At 36.4% G+C, this 20,179-nt stretch overlaps 2 protein-coding genes across 5 annotated transcripts in view; one reads left to right on the top strand and one right to left on the bottom strand.

The window, feature by feature from the left end:
* LOC129751190 (chondroitin sulfate N-acetylgalactosaminyltransferase 1) overlaps positions 1 to 20,179 on the top strand; it is a 128,301-nt gene that overhangs the window by 90,890 nt on the left and 17,232 nt on the right. The gene's annotated exons all lie outside the window — the stretch shown is intronic.
* The window catches only part of LOC129751192 (synaptobrevin), a 41,070-nt gene that overhangs the window by 17,084 nt on the left and 3,807 nt on the right, over positions 1 to 20,179 (bottom strand). The window contains exons 2-4 of one of the 3 annotated variants that reach the window (XM_055746558.1): positions 16,541 to 16,583; positions 15,919 to 16,244; positions 4,200 to 5,145 (exon numbers count right to left, since the gene is read on the bottom strand). In XM_055746558.1, coding sequence (XP_055602533.1) covers positions 5,129 to 5,145; positions 15,919 to 16,244; positions 16,541 to 16,560 — 363 coding nt within the window. In that variant the 5' untranslated portion in view covers positions 16,561 to 16,583 and the 3' untranslated portion in view covers positions 4,200 to 5,128. Of the gene's footprint in view, positions 1 to 4,199; positions 5,146 to 15,918; positions 16,245 to 16,540; positions 16,584 to 20,179 lie in introns of those variants that run through there. The other 2 variants (XM_055746557.1, XM_055746559.1) reach the window with 2 other exon arrangements.

Raw genomic sequence — 20,179 nt, forward strand, 5'->3', positions numbered from 1 at the left:
TCTTCTTCGATGACCTTCTGGATTCCAATCTAGCGCCTCTCTGCAAATCTCGTTTTCATCTCTTCGCAGCGTGTGCCCAATCCATCTCCACTTACGTTCCCAAATCTCGATTTCTAGCGCCTTTTGATGAAACCAGCGATGAAGTTCCACGTTCGAGATCCAGTTGCCAGGCCACCAAGCGCGGATGATGTCCCGCAGGCAGCAATCCACAAAAACTTGCAGTTTTCGCGTCGTCACCGCATATGTGCACCAAGTCAATATCCTAAAGCAACGCGACGTAGGCGCGGTAAAACCTACTTATATGGACTCTTGGGAGCAAAAAGGGATAGGAAATTATCCTCTAGCTTTGCAATCCTCAAACCCTACCAATATCCTTCCTTAGCTCATCCTATTCCTTGTAGCAAAGTATGACTTTGTAGTTTACCTGCCGGAACACCAACAAATCCACCCCCGATGAAGTCATAGGGGTCAAGTGTTAATCACGTGCACATCTGTATCACCGGCTTCAGCAGTCGACAACAGGCAATCCTCGGTTTGGTCTACAGTCAATCGATCCAATCAGAATCTCATCCATTACGATTGAAAAAAGTAGCGGTGATAGAATACATCCTTGTCTCACTCCAGCAGTTACCGGGATTGGTTCGGACAAGACACCGTCGTGCAAGACCTTGCACGTAAATGCCTCGTACTGTGCTTCGATGAGATGGACTAGTTTCTCTGGGACCCCTCGTTGCCTTAGAACCACCCAGATGTTTTCATGGTTAAGTCGGCCGAAGGTTTTTATCGAAATCAACGAACACCAGCAGAAGAGAGTCCTGGAATTCGTTGATTTGTTCCAGTATGATTCGTAGCGTGTGATGTGGTCCACACATGATCGTCCGGATCGGAATCCAGCTTGTTGCCGTCGGAGTGTAGCGTCGATTTTCTCCTGGATCCTGTACAGGGTTCAGGATCACTTTGCTGAGTACTTTGAGAGTTGTACAGATCAAAGTTATGCCTCGCCAGCTACCGCACTCTGTCAGGTCTCCTTTCTTCGGGACTTTTACGAGGATACCCTGCATCCAGTCGGCCGGGAATGTTACAGTATCCCAGATGTCAGCGAAAAGACGGTGAGCGAGGGCGCTTCCGAGTTGACGCCATTTATGCGACTTACTGTTGGCACTTCGAGCTGCGGGTTCTGTTGGCCATCGCTATTCGGGACTCGGAAGAGTTGTTCGAAGTGCTCAGTCCATCGTTTCAGCTGGTCTGTTCGATCGGTCAATAACTGACCTGCTCGGTCTTTCAGCGGCATTCTTGCATTAGTCCTTGCACAACTGAGGCGGCGAGAAATGTCATAAAGTAATCGGATATCTCCATTGGTCGCGGCTCTTTCTCCCTCTTCGGCTAGGGAGTTTGTCCAAGCTCTCTTGTCTCGTCTACAAGCTCGTTTAACTGCCTTTTCCAGCTCCGCATATCGTAAGCGGCGGCTGCTTTGGCTGACCCGGTACATGCCTGCTCAATTCCGACTTTCTCCTTTCTCCGATCATCGACCATCTTCCAAGTTTCATCCGACATCCATTCTCTTCTTCTTCCAAAAACTTTACCGAGAGTAACATGGCTCGTCGTGATAAAGGCATTCTTGATTCCGCGCCACTGTTCTTCGACTGTTCCGTCTGTCGGCAATTCCGAGGCTCGGGACTCTAGCTGTTCTACGTATGCCCTTTTCACCTCTGGGTTCTCCAACCGGCGGACGTCCAATCGACACCCGACTTTCTCCTCGCGCCGTTGACGCGCCGGTGATGGTCAGATGCAATGTCTGCGCGCGGACGTCAAGAAGTCTCCTTGTCCACTTTCGGCTGATTCAGATGTGGTCAATTTGATTTTCTGTTCGGCCATCTCGGGATACCCAAGTGACCTTATATGCTGGTCGATGGGGGAAGAGCGATCCACCGATCACCATGTTGTTGTTGCCACAAAATTACACTAACATCGCAGATTTTAAATCTAATATTAATAGAATAGAATCTCGATCGACAAAGACATAACTGCTTACCAAATATGAGTATATAGATAAGTATTATTGGAATGTAAGTGGTCAACTTCATTAAGATTCCCAAAAAACCGTAAATATTTACTTACAGAGCGCTTAGCTCGGGAGACCAACACACTCTCTGTGCAATGCACAGTGGTGCAGCACATCAATCTAGCTGTACGATATTAATAGCACCCAGGGATGGAGAGGTAAACATTTGATGTCTTGAGCAACATTGTTCAGTTTTACATGCAGCATATTTTAGTATCAAAATTTTGGCCGAGGGGTCCACCGATAGCGAGAAAAAAAATGCTAATTTATTTGTTTTTCAAATTAGGGATTTTGATGTCTTCGACAGAGTTGTTTATCTGATCAAAATACATTAGTTTGTTGAATATGTCAAAGTCCTATCACATCACCCTCAGGAGTTACAGTCAAAGTAAAACATACCTTATGAAAAAAACAGTTTTTTGAACCTGACACGTTGTAGATTGGATAAAATGGTTCGCAGTCTTTGAAACAAAGCTGTAACAAGCCACAATCTATAATTGTCTCATACATAATGATGGGTTTAGAAGTTGCAGAAGCCCTACAAAAAGCATTTAGTGTTTTTTATTGGCATTGGCGAAGATTTTTTTTCATTCCATTCCAAGTTCATAATTTTACATAAATTTATTTAGTTGAAAGCGACTGCCTCTGATTGATACAGGAGAACGATGTTATGCGTTTGAGTTTAACGTAAATTCAATGGTATCTTTTAACAGCTGAACCGCTAAATATAGCGGCTCCAGAGAGTCACATTGCATTATGTACAGATCTGTCTTGAAGGAGTTCCGTGAAAGCTATTTTTAATACGTCATAAATATTTGAGAAAAATATCATATTAACATTAAGATCGGATTATGTTAGAATAATCGACAGTGGCTCCAGCGAGAAATAAAACAACTAAATAAAATGGTGGTTACAAAAAGCCGCACAGGTTACAAATGGACCTACAAAGGAATGGGCTAGAACCGAAATTCGAGCCAGTTTTTCGTTGTAATTCAGCTCACTTCGCCAGGTTGCTACATTGGATCCTGTTAATCTGCTTAAAGTAGAGGCAGTGGACGTTACACTGTTACAAGTTGTTTGTAACGAAATTTCTAATGTTTTCCATCGGCTTTCAGTGCATTCAGCTCAGCACAGTTTTTTTACGTGTGAGAATCAAATCGAGTTACGTGGACCAAGTAATGGCAACAAGCGTTTCTTATTCTCAATTGGACATTCAGTTGGATACAAACGTAGCCGATATTTTGAATACTGATAATTTTTTCATTACTGGAACTTGATAGTTTCACCTTTTTCCTAGCGGATTATTCAAAGCATGTTTTATGCCTTTGATCTTTCATCCTTTGTTGGAATGAATCCTTCGAAACGTTTAACTAAACAGTTTATTATCTCTGTTGTATACATTTTCATTCATTTTGTCTGTAAAAGCAAAATGTGGAGAGAAAGTTGAGAAAGTTGAGCAAAAAAAATATCAATTCAGTGACTCTTCCTTATTTCCTTGAAGGTTCCACCAGTATTTTTCATATGACAACCGGATCGAGTGTGAGTTTCAATGAAAACAACAGCAAATTGTTGTCCCAATTCGAACCAATAACAAATGTTATCACAATCGGCTGATACAGAATGAAAATAAAAAGACAGACCGAGGTTCCATTTGAACGGGTGAATAAGGAATCGATTTGGAAAACAGGGAGATGTTTTTCCCTTTTCCACTAGAAAAAGAGTGTAAGGAAAAATCGGATGTGATTTTCCAGAGCATACTCTATTGCCATCTGTTTTATGCTACGATAGTGGAAGCAAACATTTTAGAATTCAATCTCACTGGAAGATATTTACTTCTGATTTCAGAATACGTAAATTTCTCAAGTTTTTCGACGAGTTGTAAGCGTTTGAAATTATAACGTGTGTAGAATAGGTTTATAACATTTATAATGAATATAATTTTTTCTTTGTTGTAATTATATGATATGATGAAAAGTTTTTACGAGCACCTTTACCTATGCATTTTGTACCTAATAAAATTTGGGATCATGGCTTTCGGTTATGATAGAGCATATTTAACAAAGCATTTCGACTTCCCCTTAACCGGACAACACACAAAATTTAAAAAATTCTAAACCCAAACCCGGGACAACAAACATGATTTTTTCACAATTTTTATTTTTAATCCGTTGATTGTGTATAATATTTGAATAAGTTTAATATTATTGTTTCTGTATGTATAACAATTACATAAAAATCTAAATATATAGCAATGGGGTGCTGTTATCTCAAACTCTCTCTCTCTATCGAATAAACATTCTCTGCTAATGGATTGCCACCTGATACGAAGAAGGAAGACGATCGGGACCCTATCTACATTTCCAAGGATAAGTGTAAATGTTATTATTACTTGCGCGTGTTTAATTTTTTTTTATAAGGAGAGGCCTATTTAGCCCTTCTAACTCGATACCACTGTTTTTATTTAAGCTTTGAAGCAAGAGAAATCCACCGGATGTGAATGTTGTTTTCTTTTTTAGTTTTTGTGCGTAAGCTGACGTTTGGCTTCTACTCAGTGTAACATTTATTAACTAACATTGCTTGGTTCTGCTTATCTCTGCCTATTTATAGGTACTGTCCAAAATTGCAAACCTCTTTTGTTATTATTCGAGACACTGGCTTCTGTTTGCTGAAAAGCCTTCAAATTTTTGATTGTTCTTTTTTGTGAAAGAATTTTGTATCATCAAAAACATTTTTTTTTGAATGAACGATGAAGATGGAAAACGGAATTTTGGACAACACACACTGATGAAGCGATGGTACAGCGTCAGTATTTTTCCTTGATGGGTTTCACCATTACATCATTTTTTTTCGTTGCTACCTTTTCATGTGCGTGAATTTCTGCCCGGAATGAGATATGACACCTGAAGCTTATTGTGACTTTTGTTTTTTTTTTACATAATGTGAATCCCAAAATGTATCCTAAGAGCTAGACAGAAACGGGGGGAGTGTTTTGATTTGAATTTTTCATTTTTTTCGGTGCGTCGTCTCTTAAAGGTATATTCAACATGATGAAGGAGCTAGAAGGAACTAATAAACAATGGAAACTGAAAGAAAAGAAAAACGATCAGCAAATTGAAAATATTTTGTAATCGTTAGTATTGTTTTCTCTATTGTTGTTAGTTTAAAAAGGAAACAGTAACACTATCATAAGCTTATCAAGCAGCAGATGTCGATTGCAACAAAGTGTTCAGAATCTTGTACCCCTCATAAAATTACCAACATAACAACCTCCGTAATATTCAATGAGGGCTAAAATTAGAAACAAACTCATAAGCTCCGGCAGCTTATGGTCAATATTGGAAAGGTTTGTTCATATTTAAGGGGCAGGAGCGAGCAAATTCTCGCACGTTTTTCCTAACAAAGAAAGGAGTGTTCCAGCAAATAAAAGGCCTAAAAAATTACCTCCGGAAATAGTTATCGAGCACGGGAAATGCTCTGGAACGTTCCGCCTTCCCGGTGAGCTCGGCCCAACAAATCAAGTTGAACGGTTCTCGTCGAGGCAAGAAAGGTTACGAATAGGAAGAAAAAAATATAAGTAACAGCTAAACGAAAAATCCTATCGAGCGAGACCTACAAACACGCAAAACATATTGCTGCCCAGTTAAATTTTCTGGGGGCAAAGAAAAAAAAATAGCTGGAGCCCACTTTTTCAGTTGAGTTTCGGTTGTATTTTGTGTACGGATGCCTGTTTTTTTTTTCGTTTTCGTTTTGCTTTAAAAAAAAACACTATTCCGTGCACGCTGCTCATAAATAATGGAAGACAAGTCCAGAATTGGATATCTCGTTTATCTTCTTTGCATTCGATTTGTACCAAACTGAAACTAAGGGTGGTTTGGTGTACTACTTACTTTACAGCCCCTAAAATTAAAGGTAGCAGCGCAGATATATCAATGTTTTGGAACCGTTTCAAATACATACGGAATGCTCCGGCCGTTTTGAGGATTTATTTTCTTTGTTCCGTTTGGCTAATGCTCAGTAGTCATTCAAGCGGTCAAGAGTGGAACACAGAATTAATTGAAATGTCTGGGTAGGAACATTTAACTCATTTTATTAATTAACATTTATAAATCCAGATTTTCAAATATGGATAAAAATCAATTGATTAAATTACAGATCAATTTATTTAATTTATAAAGAAAAACCTGACTAGAAGATCACATAAGGCTATGATCATTTAGTATCCGGGAACTTTATTTCGGTGATATCTACGTTAACCCATTCGAGACGGCGACTTTTTTCGAACGCGTCCCCCAGGAGCGAAAAATTTTTATTCTTTGATTCGATCAATTTTTATCTGAAAAACATGAAAACATTGAAATTTCCAATATTTAATCGTGAATTCCGAAAAAAATGTCCATTGCACACCGTGTGTGCAGTCCGCTCCTCGTAATAAAATTATTGCCAGGAGCCGCATTGCACACACGGTGTGCAATGAGTAAAAAAAATAAAAATACACCATTTTAAACATATTCATCTTTCGATTCAATTTTTGTTTGGTTATAAAAGAAAGAATATAATGCAAAGAATATTATGTAATCTGGTTTTCACCAACAATAAATTTTTTTAAACTTTTTCCAATGGAAAAGTTTCTTTTTTCGGAATTAAAGACCATGTCAGGACATTGTCGGTACTCAAATTTTTCTTCTGTGGGTTTTTTTTTCTATTCGAGAACTATTTAAGTTGTCTAACTTTGTAAGTCCGGCTCACTAGTTCTTATGATAATTTAGGACTATATTTCATAAAAATATAGATTTTAAAATCCAGTGTTTATCACATAATCTTACGTATATTTTACTGAATAGCACCTTGAAAGAAGGGTGATTTCTTCTACATTCCATGAAAGCACATCGAAAAGAACGTTAAAATTCCAATAATGTACGTACAATATAAAACTAGAATTTACTAAAAAATCATTAATTAATTGTTTGAAACATTCCATGCAAAAACATTAAAATTGTTGATGATAATATTATTTGAAACTCCATAGAGCTAAAGTTTATTTAATTATTTTTTTTTTTTTCAAAAAAATTGTTTAAAAGTAACCATTGTTTAGCTTTTTTATCATTCGTTTAATAGAATAGCTACCGCAAACAATGTTTTCAACTATAAGATACAGGTTCCAAAAACACCTTTGGGACCATTCAAATATTACGTAACGCTATTAGGGGGGGGAGGGGGTATAGCAATTTGTTACGCTTTATGGATTTTGCTCAGAAATTTTGAGACAAATGTGTTACGTAGGGGGGAGAGGGGGTTGATAATGCTCGAAAATTGCGTTACGTAATATTTGAACGGCCCTTTTGTGAAAGTAGAATTTACTTAAAAATTCCCCGCCATGGAAATGATGAACCCAATAGAACGCTCTAAAGCTTGAGAATTTAAACTAAGACTTAACAATACGCAATTCACACAAACGCAATTCACACAAACGCAATAGGACAGGTCCTAGATGAATATCAACATCAGTTATTCTTCCCTTATCATAGCCTAAACAATCACCGACGCACACTTCCATAACAAAAACTTAAATAGCCAGCTATTGTCTGTGTCGATGAAACGAAACTCTGTCTGCGCTGCCTAATTTTATGAGTCATTTTCATCCCCAGATATTTTGAAGGCATTTTCATGCACAGTGAAACCAATGCCAAATTACGTTTACCTATGCTTTACACATTGTACTGCTTCAAGAACCATCAAAATTGGTCCACTAGTTTATTCAAAATCATGAAAAAGTTAAAACTACTTCCATTGCACACACGGTGTGCAATCGGTCTTATAGCCTCGGAAAGTCATTGCACACACGGTGTGCAATCCGTCTCGAATGGGTTAATAGAGCTCGGATATGCAAAACTTTAGTAGCGTTGTGTTGGTTATGAAAAGGACTATCTTGCCTATTTTTGATAGATTTTTAAATCAACGTGTGTTGAAGATATTTACGATGCAAAAAGACATGGTAAAAATAATTTTGCACAAATTTGCTCCTTTTACGCATTTTGCGCCTCGAAAATTCTTCATTGTTGACTTGAAAGCTCATGAACTGTTGTTTTTTTTCTGATTTTTTTTCGGACCAAATGGTAAAGAAGTATAAGGAGCCACTCTAGGATCCACACGAAGTTCAAACCAACTATCGGAGTACAACCCTTGATCTTAACTATGGTAAAAAGTTTATGGTTATTGGGGATAACTGAATGCAGACTTCTAAAATAATGCAAAAATCCATTTCCGGCAGGCAAAAAGTGTTGCCTGACTAGTAGACACCAAGTAAATAACTAATAATGATCAGTTCCAAAGATCGCAATCTGTGCATCCGGTTTTTACGCAATATGACAGATGTGTTCTGATGCACACAAAAAATTATATTAAAAACGGATTTCCGAGATCAAACTCTTCGATATGCCTACTCATGAAAAGGTTCCGACCAGATGCCTATTGCTTTTTCCAGATGAGTTTGTGTAAAATATCATGATTTTGCAAAGTTTTTGCTTCTGTGGTAGAAAAAAATGAATCAATACATGACTGAAATTTGAAAAGAAATAGCCCTTAAGTAAATAATAATCATATTTATATAACTTAATGCTTTAAAAACTAATAACCAAAAATTAACGCTTTTCAATTTTTTTTAAGTTTATTCGTTTGAAACTTTCTACTCATGCTCAAGTTTTTTTTATTGCTTCGTAGTTTTAAAATACATATAAAATATTTTAAAACTTGTACACATAGCAAAAAACTAGATTTTTGGAAAAAAATCCCTACTTTTTTTTACAATTTTCATCCATGGAATTAAAATCCCGAATGATTCTCATTTTCATAAATGGTTGGTGTTCAATTTCAAATTTATTGGTCACCCTGAAATGAAATTAAACGCCCAATAATAGAAAAGCAGTTTGGTCCTTGCCAGACATTTGATGTTATTCTGTATGGTGGAAAATTTGCGAGAAGCAGGGCTAGAAGCGATCATGCGATAAAAAAGTAGGGCAAAATAGTTACTTTGCAGTGAAATTAGGGTAAAATTAGTGACCAGGTCAAGACGAAAACTTATTAAAAAATGACTTTAAAAACTGAAATAAAACGCTTCAAAGACAATTCGGTTCATTAAAAATCGTTTTTTGAAAGGGGTCTTGATCCCACTAGTAGAAAAGCAATACGTTGGACAGAAAAGCAACATTTTAAATTAGCTTAGATAATTTAAGAATAGCGACCGCAGAATCCTTAAGTTTTAAGGAACCAATGGGAGGGAACCAAAAGATCGTACCCGAAGGACTAGGACAACTAAGTAAGACAAGAACTTCGAGTTTATTCATTTTCTTTGAAAAAAAAAATACACACAAATTTTGAAACTTCACTCTTTATTATATTCATTCAAATCCGAATTTTTTCAATGTCACTAAAACAGTTGAAAAAGTCTAAAATTATATTGAAAAATTAACAGAAACCAAGAATTGAAAAAATTGATCTTCGGCGATTTCAGTCACAAAAAAATCTTAGAGCGATTTTTATTTCTTCATCCGACGTTTCGGCATTTATTATTCCTTTTTCAAGGAGTTAAAATTTCTCGTTTTAATTGTCCAAACAGTTTTTTGAATCAATACTGTCTAATCGGAAAATGTAAGTCCAGTTGTTATTGATCTGGTTGAGATGGATATAACACTTTGCAAGTTTTGAAAACGAAAACGGATATAAAAATGATTTGCAATATTTTGGATGTTGTTTTCCACTTGACAGTTTAGCAGATTCAAAAAACTTTTTGGACAATTAAAACGAGAAATTTCAACTCCTTGAAAAAGGCATAATAAATGCCGAAACGTCGGATGAAGAAATAAAAATCGTTTTAAGGTTTTTTCGTGACTGAAATCGCCGAAAATCAAATTATTCATTACCCAACCAGTCGATAGATTTTTACTGGAACCAAAAATTATAAACAAAATTATTATATGTGAGAGATCTACAAATTCAAATGAAAAAACCAGCACATGTTCAACGAAAAGTTTAAGGAATATACTTGAAATTGAGTTAAGATTTACATTTACAGAAATTTCATTTCATGAAAGAGTCATAAAATTAAAAATTAGTAGGTCCTCATGAAATGGTAATAAAATAATGATGGAAGATTAAAAATAGATAAACGACAAAATGTTGACAGAAGATTGACAATGACTCAAAGAAGCTTAGCGAAAAATTGACTTGAGATTCAAGAAAAAGACACAAAAAAGGCTAAAACATTTTACGAGACTAATCTTTAAGGTAGAATAAATTTTTTCAAATTTAAAACTAACTCAAAGAGAATTCCCCTTCAAAAAATGAATCATTTTCAAAGAGATTTCCTGCAGACTTTATTGCATGATTCATATATTAATCATTAGAAAGATGTACTAGAAAAAAATGAGGTTCAAAAAGGAAGGAATTAAAAAAAAATATTCACAAATGAATTAACACGACAATTTCTTTTGAAAAAATCAGATCTAAGAAAAACCTCAGAAATTTCTTGGAATATTGTAGAAAATATATCATCAGTAAACCTCTAGAAAGGTACAGAAATAACAGAAAGTTATCGAAAACTTCAAATAGGATTTGAAATTTTAAATTGATATCTATGTATATCTACCAATCATTCAAATGAATCCAAAATGTGTAGAAATAAAGGTACTTAGAAATGAAATATCTGATATTTTCGATTCAATTGAGTCACTTTTCACAAGTTTACCTTCCATTCAATACAAACAAGAGCTAGAGCATTAATAGCATGGAAGTTTCCTGCCATGTGATTGAGTGTACTGTACAGATTTTGATTGATTTTTTTTTTAAATTAATTTGAGAACTATACTTTGACTAATTCAAGCTTTAAAAGTCATATTACTTCAAAACTTGGTTAAACATGTTGTAAAAGTGTATCTTTAGGAAATATTTTATGTAATAAATTTATTAATAATACTTTTTTTTCTTGACACGAATGCCAAAACGTTTGAAAAGTGTCACCAATAAACAAAAAATACATATTTTTAAGGCGAAAAACGATTTTTGTTTAAATTCAAATTTTTATTAAAGTAATGTTTAAGTGTAATATATCAAAACAAAACAAAACAATAATCTTCCTTTACTGAATCTGAGGCATTCTCCCAATTTAGGTCGTGTGAATTCCCACAGGACTCAAAAGGAAAGCAAAAGAGAAAAAATTAAAAAAAAAAAATAAAATAGTGACTTTAGTAACCAAATTTCTAAAAAAGTAACTTGTGAATGACCATTATGAATGAAATTTATATAAAAATCCTGTTTTGGTTTGACCGTTCTTAAAACAAGTTGTTTTTTTTATTTACATCAGACATGGTCTGTCTAAACAGTTGGTCTCCCTGAGATGAACGACTTCGAAATGTGAAGGTTCTGTGCAAGAAAAAGTCATGATGAAATCATGAAGGTCAATTGTCATGACGACAATCTGCGACTGAAAAAATTATATTAAACTAGAAACTTAGGATGTTTTGTTTGTTTATTTGTCTGGGATTTTAACATTATCGTGTTATTCATCCCTAAAAGAAACTTAGGAAAAAAAGTTGGTTCTAAAAGTACTTCATTAGTCTTTATTAAGGTTGCCAGATTTTTTTCAGCACGTATCCGGGCTATTTTGTTCTTAAAACCTGGCAAAACCCGGGCATTTGATTTCCAAATTGTCTACCAAAAAATCGAATAATATCCGGGCAAATTTGGTCAAAACCCAAGAATTATTCGACAAAAAATAAGAAAAAAAACATGATTTTTTTTCTTCCACATTCTTAAGAAGATTTTAAATCGTACTTTAGGCTTCCAAAAAACTTTTCCTGATTATTGTAATGAAACTTGTTCATAAAATTTCTTTTCGGACGCATAAATAACAAATTTTACAACATAAATTGGTTTTATAGTTCGATTTGAGAATGAGAATAAACCCGGACAAAATCCGGGCTTTTTCAATGACATCCGGGGAACCGGGCCGGACTGGACTAATCAAAACAAACTCTAGAAATCTGTTATAAAATACTTAAACCCATTTAACAGATGGTAATCTTCGGTTCAGATGATATTTAAATGGTGTTTTTCGATTTGAACTACAGGTCAGACAAGAAGCTGAGCTACTTATCATTTTCATGAATCAAGGGGTGTCCTGAAAAATCCTGATTTTTAGCTTCGCGTTGTCCTGATTTTTGACGAAACAACCTGGCACCCCTGGTCTAGAGGAGGGGTTGCTTGAGTCACAAGCGTGAATGGGATTTTAAGGTATTTTATCCGGGAAGGCAAAAATACTAGTCTTTCATCAATAACATTTTTTCACTGGCCGATTGCTTTTTATGAGCTTCCTTAAAGCCTAAATTAAAGCAAATATTTCACCTTAAGATGGCAACACGATTGAACTTAAAACAAATTAATTTTCTCAAATTTTCATAGTCAAGCCAAAAAAATGACTCTCACTTAAAGAGGTTTTACATTCTTACTCAAAGAGGCTTGTGTTATCAAAAGCATGGGCACTCTCAATTATAGAGGTTTCCTCGCTTAACCAGTTCTCGCTATATTATAGGTAGGTATATCTATATTTTTTTCATTTTTGTCATTCATGTAATTTTTGTAATCTTTGTCGTATCTACATTATAAATTTTTGCCTTTTTTTTAGGAAATAACTCAAAATCTCAACGGTTTATGCATTATTAAAACCCTTTTTCATCAACATAAAATTTTCGATTTTCTCGTTTAATTTTGGTCCCGTCTTTGGTGATTTTTGTGGGTCGAAAAATCGAAACATTGAGCGCTTCGAGGCCCTCCTAAATCAAGTCCGATTGAGCTCACATTTTGTACATGGCATTTTTTTTTGGGTCAGTCTACAAAACGTATATGCTCGTTTTTCCAAATTCAATGATAATTTTCCCATACATGGCATACATACAGGCAATGGATGGATCCCACCCTCAAATATATTTTTGAGTAAATTTATTCGAGAATAAGTTCGTGAATAAAATTAAATAAAACAAATTAGACTTTTTTTAAATAAAAATACAACGTCTTACAATGATGTTATTCCTCGAAAAGCACAAATGCTAAACAGCTCAGTGCGCCTCCAAAGTGCCAATATCGAAACTGAAAACCGGCCCGAAAACAATTCTTGTTGTAAAATAGAAGCTGCAGGAAACAAGCACGAAAAGCCGAGAAAATCGCCCCAATTTCATTCTCCCTGCCGGCGCACTGCCGAATGGCAGCTGTCGGAGAGATTTTGATAAAATTTATAAAATTTGACAAAGATAGTTTCGGGTTCCCACTTCTTTTGTTTGCCTTTTTTTTCTTCTTCCTAGACAGCCCTCGAGAGATGCCAATGGAAAGAATTATACCCCAGCAGCAGCAACAATTGGAACCAGCAAGCAAATGTACAAAAGAGGAACCGACTGAACGAGGAAGTTTCTTCGTTGTAAGAAAGAAATTCGGACGGAACAATGGCAGCAGTTTTGCCGCGGCCTGGAAGAGAGAAATTATGTCAATTGGTGCAAAGCTGCCATAAAATGTTGAGCAAAGTAGCGCCAATATTTTTTTTTTTTTTTTTGCGAGAGGGAGCGGGAACAATAAACATGGAATTGTATTGCAAATTTCTTTCGGATAAATTTTGGTGTTCAGGGCATAGGTTTTCTCGTGAATGGAAGCTCACAGTGAAATGTTGGAAAAGCGCATCTGGAATACTTCTACAAACAATCTTTATGAATTTGGAGCACCACTAGTTGCAAATTTATTCCACCAAAATGTAGAACAAACAATATATGTAAAACCGTTTTATTCCTGAACGGTGCATAATGCAAATAAATTGTATAACTGTGAGCACCTGCTGGTTGCAAAAGTAAACAGTATAAGCTATTGAAGCAACAATTTGAATGAAGGTTAGTTGCTTCCTTCGACTTTAGTTTCTCTTAAAAAATTGTTTCACATTTTAAAAAATACTTCCATGTTTTTCCCCTTAACACTTTCGATAGGGAACATCAAACCCGGACGGATCTGGAAAAGGGCAGAATAATGGCTTCCAACGAACGAATACAAATTAATTAAAATGTAAATGAATCCTTGGCATGATCGCCAAACCGGAAATGTTACATTGCAAGGGCGAAGGAGAGTGTTCCACTGGGGCACACAACCTCGGGAAAATTGGACAATTTCCATTTTTTTTTTCAAATTTAAGTTAAATTGAAAAACAGGGAAGGCTAAGGTAACTTCTTATTTTAATAAATTCTAAATTTAAATTTTGTTAAGAATTTTTGGATTGGTAGTTCACACATTGACCAAGAATATATTACATTGGAAGATTTTCACATCCGTGGTTGTTACAGCTTTCTGTTCCATGCTGTGACCGTAAGTGGGAAGGGCTTCGTTTGAATAACTACGAATGCAAATCGTGTCTGGTCTTGTAGCTTCCTATGAGGAAACTGGCCAGCGAATGCATTAAGAAATGGAGGAAAACAAAGTTACAACAATTTCTAGCAGGATATATTTGCCTAACTAACCATAATTGAAAGTAAAAAGAAAAACAGAACAAGATTTTTAAAATGGTTGATGGGAATCTTAAAGCACTTTTGATGGAAAACTTTTTGATTTCCAAAACCACAAAACATTTAATAAATGAAGTTGTAAAACTTGCTAAAGTTTTACATATCACCTAATGTAATATTTTACATAAAGTTACCTAATTGTTTGTGAACAAAATGATTTTTTACGAACACAAGGTATCAGAAAAACTGTTGATGTTTCTTAATTGTTTTATTGTAATTAGTTCAGAAAAATAAAAGGTAAAAATTGCACTATATCTACACTAGATTCCATTTACCTCCATGGACACAGAGAGAGGAAAAAAAGCGTTAACCCACTCCACGGAAAAACGCGGAATTAATGAAAGGATTTAGCTGCCCGGGTCTCGAAACACGCCGACGGATAGCGTTAGTTATTCCAACGCTTAGTCCGTGTCGCATATACGCTCCAAGAGTGCGACCGGGGTGCCCGCTTGTGAAAACTAGATACGACTAACCCCGGGACTAATACCCGGGGCGGCTACAATAATAGTAAACCTACTATCTCCCGGCATCACATGCGCTGTCCTCTGTGTCAGCCAGTGCCAGCGCCAGTAGTCAAGGGGCAAAGCAAAGTGCCCTCGGAGTACTAAAAGCGAGAAGCTTTTCATTAACGAGAGGCAAATGCATCTAATTAAAAAAGGATCTCTCTGTTTTCACGAGGACTGCTTTTTTCGCCCTTTTTCTAGGTTGGTAGTTAGTTTTGTGTCCACTGTACCGAAAAGCACTGTGAAATTAAGGCAGTAGCAATAACGAAAATAATGGGAAAGGGGAGCAAAAAAAAAAAGAACAACATAGACACAGCAAAGAACTGTGTGTTTGCTAATGACAGCCGTTCGTTGGTTCGTATCAGTGCTAGTTGGGTACGGTTGGAAAAATACTCCAGTGTCCCATCGTCGTCGAATGTGAAGGTTACTTTTTGTTTTGCTTCCACTTTATGAATAGGCTCTCTATTAGTAACTTCCTACTCTAGGCAACGAAAGTCGCACAAAAAAGTTGAAAATTAAATTTTAATGAGATCGATTTCATTAGTTTTATTCCTGGCTGACTGAATTTGAATAGAATGGATTAATTTAAGGGTTCTACAATTATTTTTGCTGTAGGAAGGGTATCTTAACGTAGATTGCAAGCTTAAATTACAAGCAAATATCCAACTGCACAAAGCAGAATATTTTACGAGCAGCGTTATGCATAATAACCAAATTAAAATATTAAAACAAGAAAACGCTACCCGAGAACCAGCACGGGGCTACTTACGGATTATGATAATTAGCAGCACCACGCCAATGATGCCCATGATGATCATCATCTTCATGTTGGCCCACCACTGTTTCCGCTTCAGCTTGCCGGCCTGCTGCTCGAACTGGGACGCCCCGTGTTGCAGAGCATCCGCCCGCTGGTCCAGCTCCGAAAGCTTCTGGTCCCGTTCCAGAACCTTCTCGACGTTGACCCGCATGATGCCGACCACCTCGTCGACCTGGGCCTGCGTTTGCTTCAGCTTGTTGTTGGCTGCCGCATTCTGGGCGCTGTTGGAAGACGCCGGCTGGGTGCTACCGGTCGGTGGGGGCGGTAATTTAGGAAAACTTGTTTTGAGATTACACAATCGAGATTGGAAAATCGACGGGGCGGTGTGGTGAATGGTTATTGGAATACGGTTAATATAATTTTGCCAGATCAACGTTCGTTGTATAGATTTTGGTGCACAGACATACGTGACAAAACGCAGACGATCGGTTAAACAACAGGGGAAATGCTCCAGGAGCTTTTGGAAGTTCTATTAGACGGTACTGGGTTACAGTATTAGTTGTTACAAGTTTTGAGGTTTATTTTATCTACAGCACGGATCTGTTAGAAGGTACACAGGTAGATGAATACTTACGATCCTTCTGGAGCAGACATTTTGCTTGTTTAGTTTGGAAAGTCTGAAAAAGAAAAAAACGGAAGTTTAGTAAATCTCTTAGAATTTCAAAAACGCCTTAAAGTAGCCTAGAATCAAAACCCCTAACCAAGATATTCTATTATTTTCGGCTACATCTCACATTTCCTTTTGAATGCTCCTCAAACATCCGGAACTTGAAACAAATCGGGCCCAGGGACTGATTGATGCTTATTTAGCAGAGAGTACAATGCGTGTTTCGCGTATGTTGTAGGTAACTTTACTATCAAGGAAAAATGGCAGCGACTCAGTTTACGTCTATTGTCTGGCGCAGCGAACGTGGGTGGCTGTCTTTTTCCTGGAGCTTTGGGCATTTTTCAAGTGTCAAGGGAAAAAGAAATTCTTCAATTGGGAGTTGAGCTGTTTCATTACACACTTTTTAAGTTTTTTTTTTCTTGAACATATGCTTGTAAAAATGTATAAGATTCTACAACTGGTCGATATGTACCAAAGTATCAGGTCACAAATCTCAGATCGTATCGCCAAAGACTCAGATCTAAGGTCTCAGGATTCATTGCCGGATGAACACTGAGCAGTTTTATTATAGTTTTTAAAGGCATTCGCTTTCTTGAACTTAAAATTTTTGAAAAGTCGTTTATATGCAGACTTAAGTAAGGCCTTCGATGAAGCACCACACGAGTTGGTTGTACAAAAAATGCGTTAAACGGCATTTATTGATAAGCTATGTACAGAACCTGTCATTAATTTTCAAAAACGTTAAAAATTTCCAGCTCCACAGTGCCCGGTTAATATATCCTGTTATATCATTCTAAATGTGTTTGAGCTAGTCTATGGGAATTGGCAGCAACGAAAACAGGCATTTGCTGAAATTTTTTCAAGCGAAACATTCGAATCAACGGAGCCAGACGCTTAGAAAAGAATGTGTTTGCGTTTTTCTTCTCACTGCTGTGCACAGCATGTGTATCTCGTTCTAGGAGGCTCCAAAAAGCACCAAGATGCACTGACCTATGTTGGATTCGTTAAAAATTGTCAATCAACAAAGTCATTTCAGAAAAAAATACTAACCAAAATTAGCATTTTACGATTGACAGATTGAAGATTGGTTGTTCCTAAAATGTAAATTCTGGGAGCAACATTTGCTGATTTACCTTACCCACGTGAAGACAAAATCCCCGGAATCCCAGTTGTCGTTACGTTTTCAACATTTCCAAGGGTTGGCGCGTGCCTTTCCCGTTTGTTTTTTTTCTTTTGTAGGTAAATAGAAAATTGAATCACCTGGTTTGTTTTATCCATTTAATTTATTATGTACTCTGTTAAATTGACCTCATATTAAGAATTTTTCCTTGCTTCGAGAAGAGCCATGTTTTTGATACTCTCATAAAACGTAAAATGTTGCGTTGCCCTCCAAATATTATTAACAAATTAAAAACACAGAAACAGTGGCAAAAAGCATCAACTCAATGACAAGTCAATAACACCACGTAATTCCAAAAAGCAAACAAAATATCGATATACCTACTGTGACCTAAAGTCTACCTTAAATTTCGAACCTCTAAGCCCCTCCAGCCCGGAATTTTCAAAGCTTCCGGTTCCGGAAGAGTGTTTCATCGCAATTCTCTAAGAACCTCTCACCATCACCATCGTCACCATTCGCTGTTCGGTTGACGCGGAATTACGCGCCTCGGGTGTAAATCTAATTGGGAAAGCTCAAAGCCTGAGTTTCTCTTACCTTTTACGAAGAGAAAGGAACAAACAAACCAACAGCAGGCACGCACTTCGTCACATTTTGGTTGGCTGACTTGTTGTCCTGGCCTGACAGACTGAAGGATTTGCCTCGGGGTTGGCGGTTTGATGGGCCCAAAAACCTATGTGTTGGTACCTAACTGTAGGTTGGAGTTTTTAAGAATAGCCTCGTTCGAGTGGCTGTTAAAATTTTACGTATGCCGCTAAAGGTTGGTTTTATGGTGAGATAAAATTGTTTGGGTAATGAACAATTCAAGCGATTTTCCGAGCATTCAAAAGAATGCACACCAAAGATTAATTGTTTGAATATGTTTTCCTCCCTGGAAATGCTCATCAATCAAGATTGAAACACTGCATCATAAAAAATGATATTCATCTTGAATATTTGGTCGGCGTTTCATCAATCTCAAACAAGGGCTGCTATCAAGAAATGTAAACCTCATGCAATGCGTAAGAACAGAAGAAAAAACATGAATATGATTAACTATAAGGGCTTTGTAAAAGCTTCATTGAAAAGCTACGGACACCAACAAATTTCAGCCTTTACTCCAATTATGAGTTCTCGATATGTAAACGTTGTGAACGCCATTGGCGCTGATACGATTTGTGATTGCAAATAACAATGTCAAGAGAAACGCCTTTTAAAATCTTTTAAATTGATTTAAAAAAATCTTTAAAAACTAACCTAAACGTTGCACCACAAAATTTAAAGTAAGTAGATAATTCATTTCTGAGATTTGAAAATCTAACCTGATGATTCGGAAGACATAATTTTACAAAACGGCAAATTAAATTATTTTCAGATAACTAATTTACGCTTTCAGAACACTGAATTGAGAATTCAAAATAACAAAAAAAAATCATATGAAAAATTCAGCCAGACTAATGATCAAGATAAAGATCTAGCCCAAGTGATGACTTGTTTGTAAGCTTTTGTTGGACATTCTGAAGTGCTGATAGGTAATCCCGGCGCAAAAGTCAGGCGTATTTCAAATGAAGGTAGGGGAACTGGGTATAAAATGCGCAGTCGGGGCAAGATGAACCATTTAAATATTTCACTGAATATCAACTTTTCAACACTCATAATGATGCCAATCGCTAGAGTTTTACACTTGTACGTCTACCTGAAACTTTGCGGACAAATGAGCTTTGTATTTTGAGTAAATCTTACTTTCAAGTTAATTATTTTTTTCAAGCATATTTCTTGTAACTTCTACAGCTCTCCTCGTAAGATATTATGCCACCAGTAAAAACTTTTACTTACCTGTGAGCTGTTCTACCTATTGATAAAGGTCTTTTTATTCATCAGCCATCGAAAAAATATTCTTTCAATGATTTTTTTTTTATCATTTGAAGGATTTTTACAAAACCTGTCGATTCGGGTAAAAAAAGCCATGAAATCCTTGAACTAACAAAACCTAAATTTAACAGTGCAGCCAAGACACATTCATGTTTTTATGAACGTTCGACTACCAAGTTGCTACAATTATGTATGAATTTATGCTCAAATAAAAAATAAGCTGTAATGAAATAACTAAAATGTTACAATGTACACAAATTGTTTTTTAAACGCCATGAAACAACCTTTCATAACGGATTTAAGATCAATTAACTTTGCTTATAATTTAACAGTTCGCAGATCTAGCCGCACTGCGCGTAGCAATACACAATTCCCATGCTCGTGTTGACAAACAAAAACTTCGTTCGAATTTGTGTTGTTTTGTTTTCACAAGCTTCAATCAATTTTAAAATTCCGAGAAAAACCCTGTTGCGATACCTCGGCATGGAACAGGCCAGTGTAGATGGGCTTTTGCCATCTCTTCCACCGCTCGGAAGTTTCGCTCCCGTCTTCAATGCCATCCAAGAAAAGGAACTTAT

Source organism: Uranotaenia lowii, chromosome 3 (genome assembly GCF_029784155.1).
Source record: "Uranotaenia lowii strain MFRU-FL chromosome 3, ASM2978415v1, whole genome shotgun sequence".
NCBI classification, from domain to species: domain Eukaryota; kingdom Metazoa; phylum Arthropoda; class Insecta; order Diptera; family Culicidae; genus Uranotaenia; species Uranotaenia lowii.